At 41.1% G+C, this 18733-nt stretch overlaps 1 protein-coding gene across 3 annotated transcripts in view; it reads left to right on the top strand.

Annotated features, from left to right (window-relative positions):
• Positions 1-18733, top strand: part of ALK (ALK receptor tyrosine kinase) — a 310521-nt gene that overhangs the window by 227821 nt on the left and 63967 nt on the right. For all 3 annotated transcript variants that reach the window (XM_014877491.2, XM_088161050.1, XM_088161049.1), the window contains exons 6-8: positions 3423-3554; positions 10851-10982; positions 11917-12017. In XM_014877491.2, coding sequence (XP_014732977.2) covers positions 3423-3554; positions 10851-10982; positions 11917-12017 — 365 coding nt within the window. The remainder of the gene's footprint in view (positions 1-3422; positions 3555-10850; positions 10983-11916; positions 12018-18733) is intronic.

Raw genomic sequence — 18733 nt, 5'->3', positions numbered from 1 at the left:
AGGAACAGGGAAAGAGAGAACAGGAAAACCAAGTCAGAGAAAATCTGTTGAGACTTGAAATACATCCTCTTGGGTCCCACAGTGCAAGTAGTAAGTTGCTGATCCTGCTTAAGCTAAGCCACGTGATTTTCCACTTTCCATCCTGATATATGGAAACCAAGTCCAAAAGCATGGGCAGTAAAGATCCCAGGCATTTGTGTCCTGGGTCTGGTACTGGATTTGAACACTGCCAGGGCTGGCCTGTGTTGAGAAGCAGGACCTGTGAGGTACAAAGTAAGCACTTGTTCTCCAAGGAGTTGTTTCTGCTTTCAATTTGAGCCTGAAATGCCATTTATTTAATGCTGCTGTTTAAATAATGATTTATAAGCCTCCAAGCCAGCCATGGTACAGCTTAATTACTACTGTAATTTATGGATGCCACTGGCTACATAAACACTGCTGTAAATATAAAGGATGTCTCCCACAAATTTTACTCTGATACTTATTTGATACCATTCATTTTCCTTTCCTAACACATCTTCTGTGTGTGACTTGAGGCCACTTCACTCAGTGATCCAGGTCATTCTGGTTCACTTTGCCAGGGGTAATTGGGTCTGGAAACTGAAAAGATCAAATGTCTGTTTTTCTTGCAAAGTATTTTAATTAAAATTAGAGTTTCCTTGAGCTTGGATGCAAATACCTGCATTAAGTGGCCCATTAAAAGGATTATTTGTATTTGGGCTTTTTTTGGTTATCTATTTGTTTTACTTGTTAATCATCTCCTTTCTCCAATTCATTTTGCCTTTGTGCTCACAGTAAGCAAGCAAACAAGATGGGAATAAATCATGTACTGTTAATAGAGCACAGGCATTCCCCTGGCTGCAGCTTTGCTATTTGTGTTCTCTAACCTATACAAAGAGCACATATATATAGGTCTAATGCAAATCTGAGCTAATTCAGACCCTGTCTCCACAGAGATGAATGAGCATGCAAATCTGCTGCTTTGTTTTGGAGGAATAGCTCCTGGAATTGCCTGATTCCCAGTTGCAACTGACATATTTCAAATACTACAGTCAGTTGGCTTCAGGAGATTTGTGCCCCTAGGCTGCAACAAAACACCTGGGAAGACAAGTTGGTTCTCCTGGATGCCTTGGTTCCATTATAATTAGTGTTAATGCAGTTGTGTGCTCAGAAAAGTGAGTGCCTTTAAAAAGTTAGAATTAATTGAGTAAACAGAACAACATCATTGTCTACAATAACCACTCCTCCGAATCTCTGTGTATCTCTGCAGCTGCTGAGGTAAAACACAGACATTGCTGAAAAGATTGCAGATAAACTGAGTGGGATATGAAAGCTGGTACTAAACAAGGGGCTCAAAACCATCTATGGGGTAATTCAGAGACACGAGAGTAATTCTGAATTTCAGCAGAACTTAAGAATCTTTTAAGAATGTCATGATGTTGCTAACTCATGGAAGTGCTCTGGGACATGTCTCCTAACTTTTCTTCAAGTGGTGCTTCCAACAACGGGGTGCAATTCAGGCTCATTGCACACCCCTAGGAGAAGGGATCACCTGCTGAGTTACCACAGTCCCTTCTTACAGCTTTGTAGTGCCCATTTGCACACTGACCTGAGCCCCAAGTGTCTCACCTGTGGCATGTGGAGAGCTTTGCACCACACATAGGGAAAGCTCTCAGCTGTGTCTCTGAAGGTGCATTTTTTGTAGGAAGTTCAGCAAAGCCAAGGGAGATAACATCTCGCTGCCTTAAGCCCTCACCAAGGAGCCCACAGAAATTGTCAGCAGCCAGCTCCAAGTTACTTGGTCTACTTTTCCTTCTCCTCTGTAGCCATGCCTTGACCTGGACTAGAATACAAGGGCCTTATGCAGTCTGTATGTGGCAAGCCAGAATTGCTCTAAGGAAGGGAAAAAAATTGACCTGACAATAACAGAGCACCCTTTTCAGGATCCATCGTCCTTTATGAATAAAGTGTGGCATGTATTCCCTCCACTCCTGAATGATTTGCACCATAAAATAAGCTGGAAGAGAAAGAGTAGTTGTTTTCCTACATGCTTCATTAATTTTTAGTTTTGGCAGGCAATATAAATAAAAATATCAAGTGCACATCTAATTGAATCACCAGTGATTTCCAACTCCCTGTAGTACCAGAGTACACGATGTAGCTGCACTGTTTAGTGAGCGTGGATGAATTAGGCAAACAATGGCTCTCTCTGCCCAGAGGCTTTGGTTTAATCTGGAGCATTTACCCATTTAATATGGGACAGGGCAGTTATTGCTGTAATGGGGAATTCACAGCACAGATCTCTTTGTTCTTCCAGACTTGTCTTCCAGCAGTGACTGGAAGCATGTCTTGTCAGATTCAGGATGGTGTCAGTGAACTGCATCCACACTCAGATTTTTGTGGAAGGAACTCTGGCATTTCTCAAGCTTAGACTCCTCCATACACATTGACTTCAGGATGTGGCTGAACTAATTCCTGACTTCTTCGGGTGTCTGATCTAGAGCATATACCTCTTTAAAAAAAAAAACAAATTAAAAAAAGAAGGCCTTGTCATAAGTATCATCACAAAGGACTTGGGATGAGATAATTCCTACAGTAAGGAAAATTATACCTGTCAGGCTACTTGATATCTGACTTCTCAGGTGCCTTGTGAAAAGGATGGTTCTTAGGGAAAATTACTCAGGGTCATTTCGGAGTGGATGATACTGACCTCTAATTGTAATGTTTGGTGACCTCATTTGATAAGAGATATCGCCTTTGCACATTGCTGGATGTCTTTTGCTGCTTAGCCCAGGTAAAATGAACTGGTGACTTCTGTCTCTTGGTAGGTGTAGTCTGCTGTGGGCTCCCTGACTCAAGGGAGTGCAGGATACAGGAGCAGGAGTAGGCATAGAAGAGAAAGAAAATTGCAAGTAGAGATGAAACTGTTTTCTCTCCTGCAGAGAATATGACAACACAATACACCCAAAGCAAGTGTAATGCAGGAGAGCATGATGAAAGCTTGTGCTCTTTCTAACTCCTGTAAGCATGTTGCTCCTGAGCTAAACAGAGAGGATAACGGCCTTCAAAACTGTCAGTGCAACAGTAAATTCACACACAATTAAAAATCTTCATGTGTATTGTGTTGTTCTTGAGAAGTACCACAGCAGGCTGTAGGATTTAAGTCCTCCCTCCAGAGGTCAAAGCTGCATTTCATATTATAGCACCAGAAAGGCCTGTGGAACTGAAATTCCCTATTAGGTGGACCATTAGACATTTGACAAGATTAAATAGGTAAAAAAAAAATATCAAGCAAGTATTGAATTGAGATTTCACGAAGTGTTTGTCCCTTTAGTGTTATGCAGGATGCTATGACCTGTTGGTTGAAAGGAAGGCAGTTTGGTTATCTGAAGTGTTTTTGCTGGTTTTGTCTTTTTCTCTAGGATCTGCTACTCTCTCAAAAATGGCTCTGGAGGGTTCCTTCAGCTGCTGGAATGGAACAGTGATCAAGCTGGGGCAGGCATGTGACTTCATCCAGGACTGCGCTGAGGGAGAGGATGAGGGAGATATGTGCAGTGAGTAAATCCTAACCCCCAGGTTGTACCATCCTTTTCCAGAAGCATTGATTGGTTTGAACTTCAGTGTCTGAGCACTAACAGGCTCATTTGGTGCTATCAAAAGACCTGTATCTCCCATAACAAATGCTCTTTCCCTGGGTGTCTGCCTGGAGTCCACCATTTGATATTTCTGGGCTCACTTACTTCAGTTCTACAGAAGCTTCTTAACATGCTCTTGGTGCTTCATCACTTCCAGTGTCCTGATCAAAAATGCAAAGGAAGTATAGCCTGAATAGCTAGATGTCTTAAAGAATTATGAAATGTGTAGTTGGTGAGAAACTTTAATCAAAATGTAGTGCAGCATGTGGCAGAGGGAGAGAGGAAGGAGAAAACTTCTAAGATGAAAAATGAGTAGAGCGAGTAGCTTGTCTTTGACCAACTCCTGTGTCTTTGTAATTCCTCTGGTTTTCTACCCTCTCTTCAGGAGTCAGTAGTCCAATAACATACAGCAGAAGATAGATAGCAGCCTGAGTTTTCTCAGAACTTGCTGCGCCTGAGTACTTTCTAAAATGTGCTGTGGAACTTTAGGACCTTCCTTTAACTATCTTGAAGGTGCCTTATCACTTTTTCTATACCTCTGTACATTTTACCTCCAGCATCCTCCCATCTGCCAGCCTAAAAACAGTTAGGAGTGGTGGGTTGTCAGCTGTATGGTTGTCTACAGGGCAAATATATCAAGAAAAATTAATATAGAGAGTTCATTATTCAAAATATGTGCCAAAGCTGATCTAGCCTGTGGGCTGTTACACTAGAATGGTATTGATTTGGTATGTAAAAAACATGTTTGCTGTTTCTAGCAAGAACTTAACAGGAGTGATATACAACTTCTAGCAGATTTCACTTATTTTCTGATAATAAAGAAATAAAGTTATAGACTTTACTGGCGTGGAGAACATTGGTTTGACCTGGGATCATCTAGGAAACTAGCTAAAAGCTTGAAATTACATGCTTCTCCATCATTTTAGACATTGTTACAATTTGAAATTATATTCTTTAATGACACACTCAGTGGACATTAAATTCACAGGAACAATGTCAGCACTGTGGACTTGCAGCTTCTTAGAACCAATAATGCTTCATATTAGTAATATTGAAACCTTATTTCCATCTAAGAGCTTTAAAATAGAACTCTAAAACCTCATAATGGCATTTTTGTAGTGTTCTACTCTATAATTAAAAAAGAGTTGAATGCATTTTCATTTCATGGGAAGTAGAGAAACATCATTTACCCTCAACTGTATGTTCAGACACACTTTGGTGCCTGTGTGCCATAAAGGGCTCTTCCTCGTGGGGGTAGTCTTTTCTATACCAGGGGGAAGGGCAGAGTTCACCAGCTGGAGTTGTACCAATCATGGATGCAAATTAATGCCACCATGGGATGGAGCAGGCCTAGAGGAACATGCATGCCTGGTATTTTCAGACATTGGGTGCACTTTTGGCCAGTCTGTTGTTCATATTCACAGATCAGGAGGGTGGCTCTGCTTTTGCCCCTTGTTGTCACCCTCTATCCCATGGTGAGCCCAGTGGAAAAGCAGCCAATGCCTCCCTGGCATATGTTATCCACAGGGCTTGGTTTGGTTGTCTTCTCCCTCCATTCATCTATAGCTGTTTCCACAGGGCAATATGGCACTTGCAGCTGTGTTGGCAGAGGAATGTACTGAGAATGTCAGTGAGAAAATGTAAAAAGCAGAAAATATTTAGCCAGCTGTTTAGCAGAGCATCACTCCCAGCTTGAGGAGAGCACATGGCTTGCATTCACCCATAGATACTGGAAATGAGATTTCTTACTTCCAGCCAAAAGATCCAAAAACTCTATCTTCTACTCAAGGAACACAAAAGCACGGCTTGCCTGAGCAAGAGCCCAGGCTGTGGAAATGCCTGCTTATCCACCTACAAGCTTGCTCAGTTCTATGGCTGATCCTTCTGCTTTTGCTTCTTTATGGTGCTGAATATTGTTGGCATAAGGTTTCTTACACAAAACAGAGAACTGATCTAATGTTTGAGGTGTCAGATATATCTGCATGGCAGCCTAACACAAAACATATGTCATCTTTCAGCATTTTAGTTGTCATTTTACCCCTGAGCAACACGGATATTTTCATCAGCTTTTTGCAAGTGTGGTAAAAAGTGATTCAGATTTATCAAGCAGAGAAAAGGGTTTCCCAAATGATTCTGCTTAAACATAAGAGCTGTCAAAAAAAGATGAGCTATGCTCAAAACTGAGGCAAGAGGTTTTAAAAATGCCATTATCAAAGGCTTCTATCTTTGAGCTTCAGGGAGGTGTTGGAGTTTTTTGCCTTTCACAATCTTTTAGCTTTACAGGTATTGATTGGTTTTATTATGATTTTAATTTTTTTTCCCTAATATTTGATTTTTGTTCCTGTCTTGGCTGAAAAGGATCTCTCTACAGCCTGCTGTTTGCTAACATCTCTTTACTTATTAATGGCCACAGAAACATCATGGTGCTTGTTCTGCTTTGCAACCAATTAGTCTGTGTAGAAATTGTAAAATCAGAGAGGGATGACCCCTAGAGAAAAGCGTGTTGCTGTTTGAGTCACAATATCCTTGCAGGAGTAAATGACAGCTTCAGAGAGGCAGATGCGGGATGAGGCGCGTGTGTGTTGACTCGGGATCAGACACACGGATTCACCAGCCTGATGGAAGTGCCACGCTGGAAATTACTTTGCAGAGCATTCATTGCAGGCAAACATTAATATTTCAGATAGCACTGGTGCTGTGTCTCTGCTAGTAAATTCATGTCTTTCCAGACACAGAAACTACATGTGCCACCCACCATGGCGGGCTTTGACTCTAAGTTTCTGCTGAATTCATAAATTGAAAGATAGATTCCTCTATAAAAGTACCTTTTTTAAATGGTGTAATAGCTGGAGCTGGGTGCCTCCAAAGATGACCTTGAACAAAGAAGTCCCTGGTTGATTATACTCAAACAATCTGAATTCGCCAGCCTTCATGTGACTGTTTGGACCAGTTGTCTCCCATATGAGGCTCTGGGAGCTCTTCCTATTCTTCATCATGTCCCTTGCTTGCCTCTAGGTAGGATGTTTCTTATTTCTAAGGTTGCAGCTTCTGTTAATGAATTCCTTATCTTCTGTCTTGAACCAGCCCTTGGGTCTTCTGTTATTTGACAGAGTGGAAAGTTCAGCATATCTGGTGAAAGTTCACAGCTTGTGCCTTAGGCTTCAGCAAATTTATCTATTAATGCTAGGCAACAAATTCTATATAAGTAGTTTACCAAATCACTCAACATATGGATAAAACTTACTGCAAAAAACCCTGACATATTTTCTCTTATTGTAGTAATCACATGTAATATACTTTGTGTGGTACAAGACAGACATGAAAACTCAAATTATTTACTAACACAGATGGGCAGGACTCTGTTTTACAGAAAGGGTGAATTTGTTTTAGCAGTTTTGTACTTCTCTTTTTCGTTAACAATATCTGGGATTTTGGTTCAATAATCTTTCATTGCGGGGCAGCAAGTCAGGGCAAAAGTTAAAACTTTATTGAAAAGGGATGCATATAATTCTGGCTAGTCCAAAACTATATTACTTTCTGTGACAAATTCACACCAAAAAAATCATCCTTGGAAAACATTGGTCAATCAGTCCAAGCATGTTAGGTAAGTAAATGGATGTATTTTTAAAACTATAACATATAAGACAATGGAGGTATCAGTAGTATATTTGTTATCTAGAGACCTAGAATTTTTAGGATTCACTCAAGATACAATTAACCCAGGACTGGTTCTTCTGTGACTTTGAACCCATATTTTCTATTTCCATAAAGAGTTTCCAAGCTTGTGGTCTGGAGTTCAGAAGAAAATGGTAACCCAAGTCTCAGCTGGAACAGGAAGTAATGTCCTCTTTATCTTTCAAATAAATCTCATAGTCACTGGGTTATAGGGTAATTTTCACTCTACTTCATTGAATATTTAAGGATGTTAAACACCTTAGCAGGTGAGATAAGGAAGACAAGTGTCTGATTCCTAAAAGGAGGGACCCAGGCTGTGCTACGTGGCTGGAGGACAGCATGCACACATCAGTCAAAAGAGCAGATGGCAGCTAGGATAGGAACCTATAAAGTTTGATTTTCTGATAATGTGTATGAGTGACCAAAAAAGCATTGATAATCAATTCTATAGGGACCAGTTTGCCTTCCAAATACAAAAATAAATGAAGAAATCGTGGGATTTGGTTTTGTCCAGATACAGCCCAGAAGGGTCTTCCTGCAAGCAAAATGATGAAGTAGCAACCTGTTGCCATGCCTTGCCATGCTCTTAAGGTTCTTGTCTTGTATACACTAATCCTTCTGCTTCTTTCTTTATCAAAAGCTGTACTTAGAGAAACAAATTCTAACCTCTGGCAGTTTTGAGCTCAGCAAAGCCATCTGCCATTAAAGGATAACTCTGCTGACTGTTGAAAAGTATTTTCTCTTTTTATGCTTCATTTCTGGTAGAAGTTGGCTGGCCAACTTCGCTAGCATAGAAGCAATCATTGAAACAAACTCATGTTTAAGCTTCATGTGATTCTTTAAATTCAGTAGCTGATCTGTTTGGCTTCTGAGATTTCCTCCTAAACTTGTAAAGGTTTGTACATACAGAGTAGACTTTAATGCTTTTGTTCTTTATAATACCAGTTTGGAATTTCACCGAAAAGTTTAAACTGTAGTATCTGGTTGATTTTCACCTAGTTTTGAAGCAAGAGATAACTCCATCTGCTTCATAACTTATATTACTGATTCTCTTGCTGTTAATGGACGAAAAATCTGAGTTAAAAAGAACTTATTTAGATTGTTCTTGAAAGGTATTTAATTCTGAAGGCTTGAAAATATTTGCTTAAGAACAAGTTTAACATCTGACAGCTTTTCCCTACTTCCTCACTCATATAAAAGGAGAGACTCATTCTCAGAGTGCTTCAGTTTCACTGGAGTACTCTGTTCTCCATCTCATACCCACAAGTTGTATCTAAATCTTACTAAGGCTAAATCTTCTGAGGGGCCTGTCACTGGTATTTATATCCAAAATGGCAGGTTTCAGTAAAAGTAACCCCTGCCCCCTCATTTCCTTGATTTTCCTATAAAGTCAGACCAGCTTCCCCTCATCAGTGCAGTGTCTGTGCTAATGTGAGTTTCAATCACAAACACATGAAATGGAGAAGTACAGGTTGGAGAGAAGTGGTAGCCAAAGAGGTCTCTGTGGAGTACCAACACATGGAATCACAGATGCTGTACATATTCAAGGTAAGAAAGAGTGGCAAAGAAAATGCATCCAGGGCATGAGACATCTGAAAACTCATAAAACATTAATTTGGGAAAAGGGAATGAAATATTCTGTGAAAGTAACAGCTTCTTATTTATGCCCTTACTTGTTCATCGACAGTGAACTTTTTCTGGCCTTCAGGCAGGGATTGCTACTTAGATGACTCCTCCTGCTGCTGTGACTTGTTTACATCCTAGATAGCAAATGGCCATGACATGAATTCCATTGGATACCGAGCCAAGCTGTTTCAGTGGGAATTCAGGGCACATTATAATTTGTCATTTTCTTTGTATCCCAGCCTCAGGCTGTGCAATGAAATATAATCAAGTTCTGCAGAGGGGGGAAACACAGGGAAGTAACTCTCTGCTTAACAGCTTCACATTTAAAGACCAGGCTGAATGAATTTAGAGACTTTTAAAAGGAAAGACTTGAAAAAGCCCTAACTTCAGTACAGGTTTTGATTTTTTCATGACAGGTTTAGATGCTTGCACAAAATACCACTAAAATGTGGCTCTTGCCTCGATGTCAGGTTCCAGGTCCAAAACTAGCCCTACTAAAAAGCTACAGATACAGGATTTGTTTCACTTTCCTCTGACAAGTGAGTTGTAATTCAGAGTCCCAGAAAATCAAATGTTTGTGGTCTAGATGCTGCAGCTGTGCTGTTCCACAGTTGTTTCCTCTGGGTACACCAAGGTACCCGTGCATGTGCCAATGACAATCAATTGCCTTTTGAGGTGTGTTAGTCAAAGCTGGGGCCCTGTGAGCAGGTATTTTGTTGATCTAAAACCTCAACCGGGGGGATCTGCTGGTACTTAAACATTTTGAATGATCTGGAGCTTGAATACTGGTGCCCCATTGTCTGACAGCCACTTTATAGATACATAATTTCAGGGGGAAAAGAAATTAGTAATCACAACAAATTATGTTCAAGAGCCTCCTCTTCTTGTAGAGGAGCTAATGAAATTACTGGTATCACTTGACCAGAAGACTCTCTTGCTTTAGAAGTTTGTGGTCTATCCTACTGCTTGTAAGTGAAGAAGTTTTTATTCTGATTTTATCAAGCAGCTAAAAGTAAAAAGAAAAAATTCTGGATATGTATTTGCACGTGAAATTTCACTTTTATCTTGCAATTTTAAACAGAGTTCTTGTATCATTCTCCTTTCTTGGAGCAAAAGGAACAATACTTTGCACCTTTTATAAGAAGAGCTTGCAGTTGTAGGTAGAGAAGTAAATGGAAGGCATGAGATTACCTTCTGCTTTGAATGAGATGAGTAATGCTTTAAAACTGGCAAATTTCAAGGCAATAAGCTAATTGAGCTCTATTGTTTGGAGCTGGAAACTGAAATCCTAAGCCAGTGACAGAATGAGCGGGCTTCAAAGCCTGAAAGTACGGATTAAAATAAACTATCTTCTTTTCAGCCATTCATCTCATGGAAGAGACTCACAGGTGAAAAAACTGAGGCACAAAAGGATTCAGTGCTTTACCTGAGGCCACATCAGTGCTCACAGAGAGATCATGTTGCTGAGCTGGGCTGAGTAGAAACCTGGACCGTAAAGGAGGGAATCTTGTAGGGAATTTATCCCTCTCCAAGATTTCCCTCTGGGGCTGCAGAAGCAGTGCTTAGGAAAGTCATCTCCAAGATGTAACCTTGAGAGAGCTGATACTGGCAGAGTTGAGAGCCCGGGTATTTAGGAGACCCCCATGGTGTGTAATGAGATGTGTCCTCTCACTCAGGTTTGTCTAAGTGTGTGGGGAGTCACTTAGTCACGACCTGGGGATTGTTTCCCTCTGCTCCTCCCTCCCCATGGTCAGGCACGTGTGTGATTCCACACAAAAGGACTGAGGAGCTGGGAGAGCCCACACACCCTGGGCAAACCGGGTTGGAATAGTGGCTGCAGCTCCTGTGTGAGCCCAGGAGCAGCCTCCTCAGCTCACCTGGCTGCTTCTGTCTGTGTGTCTTTCCCTCTTGCAGGAAAGCTTCCCTCTGGCTTTTACTGTTCGTTTGAAGAAGAGGACTGTGGCTGGATGCCAGGCTCCTCTATGTCCCATCCTTCTCCATGGCGGATTGGACACCCAGAACAGAACCGTTTCCCTTCGATAGAAGGTGTGTGAGAGTGAACAGTAAGTGTAAAGCATAAACAGCAAAAATGATACACACGTGGTGAGGAGAGGGAATGAGACACACGGCAAGCTTTCCTGTGTACTTACATATTCAGCCTCCAGTGAAACAAATCACAACTTTCTGCTCTCAAATGCCATCTTTCAACTCTGAGTGCTTTGAGCAAAAGACTGTCCTTCTCCCTTTTTGTCTTGAGCATACAAAGTGGTTCCTCAGTCTCTACCACTGACACCAGATACAGATCTTGACCCCTTCTAAAAAACTTCATACCAAGTGTTCACCTGCCTGACCCTCTGCCATACTGACCTGTGTTTTTCTTTCTGATTTTCCAATTTATTTCCTCTATTTTTCTGTACTTCTGTTTTTTCCCCTCTTCATATCCTAATTTTTCTTCTTTGCTTCATGATCCCTTGAGTTGCACTTTTATGTACAATTTCTATGTACTTGGTTCTCCTACCTAAATGCCAGTCATTTCTAATCCTTCTCATACGAACAGCTGAAGGCTCAAGCTGCTGAGAGAAAACTCAATACTGCCCTTGTTCCTCTTGTTTACAGCAAATTATTCAAGTAGCAAAGAGCTATAGCTGTATTTTTATTTGATTTTGGTCAAAATAAATTATCTCCTTCCAAGTTACTTTTTGTTCATAAAAGATACACTTTATTATTTGCCTTGCAAGTAGGATGAATTTGAAGTCATGGAGCAACAGCAGGTAGCAGTGGAGGGAAGGCAGACAGACTCCTTATATATGGTTACTGAGTGCGTTTGTTAGGTAAGTGAAGCTGCATCCCTAAGAAATGGAAAAAGCCTGGAATTCTGCTGTGGTAGGAGCCAGCTAACATAGGCTTGGGGCAGGTTTCACAAATCCTGAAACCCAAAGGTGAGTGATGCAGTTTGACCTTCTTCCTTCTCTTCATCCAGGTTGTGCACTCCTCCTTAACACCAGCAAGGCACCAGCAGTAGCAAAGACTGTCATGACCAGCATGGCATTTCCAGCTCCTTTGAGGAATTCCCCCTGTGAGGCAAGTCATAATGTTTTCTTTTCTTGTGTAATTTACAGAACTTTTATTGTGTGTTTGACTCAGGTTTTCAAATATAGCTACTAGGTCGGTAGGAAGGCAAACACTATCTCTGATTTTATTTTCTATAAAATATACTTATTTATGCCCACTGTGCAGGGGAAAGATATGGTTTTCTGCTTGAATACCACAAAATATGCTTTGAAAATCCTATCATATCCTGTCCTCATTGCATCACATGATGTATTACAATCTTCATAATTAGGTGTGTATGCTGTAAGAGAAGAGCAGCCAGCGTTACATAAACACAGAGAGGAAGAATCTTACTGCATGAACAAGCATTATATTTGCAACATCCAAGACAGAACAGGCTTCAGGACTGCCCCTGAGCCATTCAGAAAAGGCAGTACATGCTTTCTCTAGCACAGCTGGGATTTGGGCTGGCAGCTCTTCATGCTGCTGCACTTCAAACCTACCAGTCTTTGTGTAGCCTCGTTCATAGGAGTGCTGAAGTTAGCAGCAACAGAAATTCATCCAGAATGGAGCCAGGTTCATATTCAAGCAGAAAAGCTATTGACAGTCATAAGACATCAGCCTAAGAGAGTACATCAAGGCTTGCCAGACAACCTTGCTCATGTTTGTCATTTCTGAGTCCGTTGTATTTAACCCTTAAAGTGCACCTTCAGAAAGATTACCTGTCTGCATCTTCTTATTCTGTGGCTTCACAGTTGTAGAATCACTGATAAGATTTATTTCTAACTTTGAACCATGCCTGGTGAGTTAAAGCATTTCACATCCTCACAGTCACTCAGAAATCTCACATAAGCCTCTGTATCCTGGAGCAGAGGGATTTAGGAAAACTGATACTAACAGAGTGCAGCTGTTTGTTGGTTGAGCACTGAACAGACAAAAGAATCTGTTCCAGTGAACTTAAAATGCAGAAAGGAAAAGAAGGGATGTGTTAGAAAGTTCTGTGGAATGAAACTACACAGAAGAAGGTGTTTCTTTGCCTTAAAGTTTGTTTTGCTTCACTTCTGTTGGGTATCTCAGTTCATACAGCAAAGCACCTCTGGTTTTGCTCTCTTGATATTCATGTTCTCTGTCTTTGAAATATATTCTACCTTGTTTTTCCTCCCATCTGTGACAAAGGCGTATGCAGGTTCTGAATATTTTAAGACCTTGTTCTGCCATGGACCAGCAAGAGCGAGTGTTTTCCATAATCCACCTGACACAGGAATCACAGTGAATGATTTCCCAATATCTGTGTATTTTTTTCTTGTGTATACAACACTGCAAATAATTAAACTTGCCGTCGGGGGAGAAGCTGCCATGTATTTCATCTGCTCACATGCCATCCCACCTCCGTCACTCCCCTTGGCACTTAAAAGGCATCCGGACGCATCCAGCGTTGCAGCTGTCGGTAATAAAGAGTGAAGGAGTTTTGGCAAGGGTTTTGTCTCTTGCCTTTTCATATAGTGTAAAAGCTTCTCTTCTCCGTGGGTCCCTGGTGGCTTCAAATTCTATTTTACTGGAACAATCTGTCTGTGCACAGAATAATTTAATTCCACTTCTCAACACGACAGAGGAGGAGAAAGGAGATATGCCTCCCTAACACACTTTTTCCTCCATCAGGTGCTAACAAACTTCCTAATAGTGAAACTATAGTCAGAAAAGGGGTTGTGAAAATACTATAATGCTGTTTTCTTTTACCTGTCACTGCTGACAGCTTTACCTGGCATGTCACAACTGAGACAGATTCTCTGGCAACTGAAATCCCACAGAAAATACACAAAACTCACATTACAAAGGGATTTCAGCAAGCATGTGTGTGAATTAGACCCATTTATTCTTCCACCATCAGATCCAGCCATAAATCTGCCCTTCCTCTTGTATTTGATCCAGCTCTCATGATCCTTGAAATATCTGTTCGCTCTCCTGAGAGCAACAAGGAGGTCAGCAAACATCCCCAGTTTGGTCGTTTTGACTCCTCTCTCTTCTCCCCTGCTACATTGAAGCTCTGGAGCACCTGCTGTTCAACGAAGTTATTTTTCCCCTTTATCCCTTAATTTTCTTTTATCTAGTCATCTTAGACCAATCACACTCACCACAGCAGAAGCTTGACACCATGCTTTTTAGCCTGAGGTGTTCATAGGAATTAATTACTTCAGCTTCAGCATGAGGAACATAACCTGCCATAGTGCTCTTTACCAGGCCTGGAGCATTCTGGGGTTTGGCCAGGACGTCCATGAAACCAGAACTCAAAGCTGATAAGGAAACAGTCCACAGTGGGTGCCAACCACAAGGAGTTTCTAATGCTTCAAGCTTGTTTTTCCTCCCTGAGCCTGGCTGTTTAATCTTATACTGGGGGATACTGGCAAAGGAGGTGACTGACCAGCCTGGTCCAAAGAGCTTCCCTGCTGAGGTTCTGGGCAGCTGTATGAAGTGGTGTTGGTGTTAGCACTTGGAGACACCACAGTACGGATGAGCTTGGCATATGAACTGTCACTGAGTGTGGGACTAGTGTGACACTCCATCTTTGTGTTCCCTGCAGCCTGAGCTCAGTCACCAGGAGCATGCAGGGCTGCCTGCCCTTTCCATGCCCTGCAGGAGGTTCCTTGTTAACTCAGGAAGGGAACTCTGCACTGCCCCACATGCATTAGAAGATGGGAAAAGGATAAAAATGCACACAGGAGATGCTGTAATAAACACAGCCTGTACTTTCCCACACTTTTGAGATTGGCCCTAATGTGCCTTGCACTTTGTATATAGCTTTGTATTGCACTTCACTCCTGTTTGTTTTGAGCAGCCTTATATTTTCATTTTCTTTGTTCTTCAGTGCTTTTGGCAGGTCAGAGCAGTCAGTTTGGGATGCTGACCTTTATTCTTGGTTCAGTTAGTTTTTCTCTTTCCTTTTGTTGTTTTATTAAATCTTGGCTGGAGTATCCTGGCTTCAAAGAGTCTCTCTTGTTTGCAGTCCAGACAGCCTTTGTTATCTTTTTCATGTTGCACTTTCAGTAGAGCCCTTTGCTTGTTGACCCCTTTAAGTCTGTGTTTAAAACCCACTCTGTATGGAAGAGGGAAACTGTGGCACTTCTACTAAATCTTGAGTGAATGCAGGAAGTGATTCACATAGTCTGTGAAGGGTACTCCATTGCCCTGAAGTAGCCACAGAGGGGAGATGCAACAAAAAGCTCAGGAAATGCTTCTGGAACCAAACAGTCACAGTAATCAAGAGTGAAAACCTTTTAACCCACTGTAAAAGTTCACTGGAAGCAAAGCACGTGTAATTGAGCATAGGAATGCATGTGAAGTGCAAAGAATTAAGCCAAATAGTGGCCTGGTTTAAAGGCAGAGTTTTTAGAGCTCAAGCAGTAAAGCACTGCATTATTTTCCCCTTCTGTCACACTGAGATTCCCCTCCTCTGAGTGGGAATCAGCTGGCATGTACAAGGCTGACAGGGCAAAGAGGAGCATGGGACGGATAGGCGTTTCCTCATTTTGAAGAAGAAATGCCTATACATGTTAAATCCAAGGAAGTGCTGTCATCTCAGACACCACCCATTGCAAAACTAATTGCTTTCCACAGCTGACAGCCCCTAGGTGTGCAGTTTCCAAACTATCATGGCCACCTACTTCTCAGTACTTCACAAAGAAGTCAGAGAGCTGACAGAAGTGTTGCAGGTGCCCAGGGACTACTCACCTTTGTGTGGAAGCTGGAGACTCAGTTCTGACCCCCATTTCTAGACAACAAGGTAATCTCATCTCCCTCAGTCTCGCATTATTCCTGCAAGGTGCAATGACATGTGCTGACTTGCTTTTCCTTAATTTTTTAGAGGTGTTCCCTGATGTCTGCATCCTCAGGGCTTGAAGGACCTTGTGATACCTTTAGATCATAAGAAACATGCCTGTTTCTTCCTAAAGTGTGTGGGTTTCTCTCATAAAGACATATAAGAGGCTGGTACAGTTATGCCTGCCTGGGCTGTAGTCTGGCATCTATCCTGCAATATTTCATTTCATGGTGGGTTGTTACTACTCCTTATGCTTGGAAGTCCCTCCAGAAACATGAGGAGTCTGGAGAATGATTTTTAGAAAGGCTGTGCTTTGCTCAACTCAAGGGAATCTGTGGCAGAATCTCAGTGCCATGCCTGATAAGTAAAAGCCGAGCATGCAGCTTTGGTGTGGGCTGTCACAGAGAAGGAAAGTAACAGCAGAGCTGCTGTTGCCTGCGTGGGGGTGAATTTGAAATTAGCCTGAAATGTTATTGCTTGCACCTCCATAGAGTAAGGTAACTCTGCAAGAGAGACTGCTTTGTGATTAGGAACCAGATTATTTCATTTTCCTGGTAGGTCCTGGGTCAAATTTAAAGGGTATAGTTGTGCTGGAAAACAATACAGATTCCTGTGACAGTAAATGTGCTTTGTGCTTTTGTCTGTGTTTAAAATAATGAAAATATTTTTCTGATGCTATTTTGACATTTCAACTACCTGGTTCTTGAAAGCCACCATGATGTTATGTAAGTTAGTACTAAACTGGGCCAGATTTCTTGAATACCTGAAATTATTTTTTGAATGTAAATATAGTCTCTCTCTAAAATAAATATAACATGTTGATGTAGAACAGTATAGTTGAAGTTTGCCTTCTCAGTCAGGTTTACAGATATAAAGATGTGTTCACCCTCTCTGTTTATTAATTCAGTTCTCTTTTCTATGCAGAAGCGTTGCTTTTTTTCAAGGCATATAAGTCAATAATATAAATCATTCCTTGAGTGCATTCTGAGCCCCATGCTTACACCTGCAGAGTGTGTCTCCTTTTCTCCTCTACTCCTTGAGATTTAAATAACTTAGGAGCGTACATGGTAATAACATTGACACTGAAAATTTACGAGCATGAAAAATGCAACATAGATATGCCTCTAGCTCAGCCTTTCATGAGCTTTATTTGCAGAATATTCTTAGCATACTTTTTTATTTTAAAATACTGTTTTTAAAATCTGTACAGCTTATTCACTGTCATCTGTCTTCTCTTGCTCCCTTTCCCACCCAGCTTTTGTGTCATTGGATCAGAGGATCTATAACATCTGAAATCTCTTGAATGCTGGTCATTCCACAGAACTCTGACAGCAAAATTCTGAACACTTTCTCTTTTGTTGTTGCTTTTATTTTTCTCTTTGTCTGTTTTCTGAAATAAAGTAAGAAATAATGTGAGAATAAATAGTGGGAGAGTCTGTTCATATAAAACATTAGCTTCTCTTGCCTGCCTAGGTATTTTAAAGCTACATAATCAGATCAGTTAATTATAATTCTATCATTTACAAAAGGTTTTTGCTTGCACACCTGAGTCCTCATCTAAAGCAGAAATGTCTGCAGACTACAAGAGAGTCTGATCATGCATTGTTGTAGATCTGGCCAAAAACCAGGAACAAGACCTTTTGATCCTCTTTATTATTCATAAGAGTCCAAGTCTGAATTGCTGAACAGTAGTAATAGATGTCTTTGCTTGTACTGTTGTGTGCAACTGTTTCTCGTTTCTAGTAAGAAAAAAAATATCAACAGTATGATAAACTCCACATGTCAAAGGTAGCTCAAATTCATGTACAAAGCTAACTGAGACTTGGCAAATGTGTCTGCAGCTATTGCCTAATTCTGTGCAAATCGTATTCCAAATTTCAGCTTCAGTTTCTCCTCAACAATGAGATGTTTTCCAAGCTTCTTTAGTACCTGAGTTACATTTACTGGGTCAGTGCATTCACAGGTGAAAACAATTTCTACTGTTTCCCTTCCAGTGAAGAAGACACAAGAAAACAATGATGTTTTTCAGGAGAATAAATGTCTGTATTTCAAGAATCCACTGTTTGCCTGACAAAGGCAAATTTTGAACAATTCCTTTGAGCAAGCATCATGGAGCAAGGAAGCAAGCACTTGGGTGCATCATAACTAAGTAATGTGATGTCTCACAAGATGAAAACCTATGGTCTAGAGTTGAGGTGTTGCTGGCCAGAGAGCCACCAGTGAGATCCAGCTACAGCAGTTCCTTGGGAGCAAAATGCCTGTTGACATTTCTCTGTCTTCTTAAAAACACTCTACTCCAAGCCCTGTTTGAAGTATATTTTTCTTTTCCAGTTTCTTTTTTGATGGCCAGGTATCTATTCCTGCCGGGTAGGATCATGATGCTAATAGTCAAGCATCACTGCGATGCAGAAAGGGGGGAAAAAGAAACAGCAGCTCTCCAGGGTGTCACTGCAGAATGTTTTATTTATGCTGCTGCAAGTGTGTGTCATTGGTCCTCGGTCAGGCATCTTGGAGACAGTTTATGCTGGAATGTTTCTAGCCATTAAAGTAGATTCACAGGTGTCAGCAAGTTCAAACTTCACCCAGAAGGTTCTTGGGATTTTATTTCTCTTTTTTTGCATAAGGAAGTAAAATAGAAGTCTCAGTTCTCAAGTAGTTGTGAAATTATGCAGCTTGGGCTGGAAAATCTACCTTCCTTGTTTTTCTTCACTTGCCAAGCCCTGTTGATATTGATAAGGATTATTTTTTAGGTGTTTTTCTCTTTGGGATGAATTGAGTCTCCTGTTAGTCAGGTCAGAAATTCCACCATCTCAGAGGCTAAGGGGATTCTCAGAAGTCACCCTTCCAGATGATGTTTGCAGTGTAGTACATGTAGCCATCTGACCTGAGTTTTGCCTCAATATGCTATGTATTTACCATGGGCTCTCTCTCC

This window comes from Sturnus vulgaris, chromosome 3, assembly GCF_052056855.1.
Source record: "Sturnus vulgaris isolate bStuVul1 chromosome 3, bStuVul1.hap1, whole genome shotgun sequence".
In the NCBI taxonomy this organism is placed as follows: Eukaryota; Metazoa; Chordata; class Aves; order Passeriformes; family Sturnidae; genus Sturnus; species Sturnus vulgaris.
The sequence above is the reverse complement of the archived record's forward strand: the minus strand, read 5'-3'. Positions and strand labels throughout refer to the sequence as shown.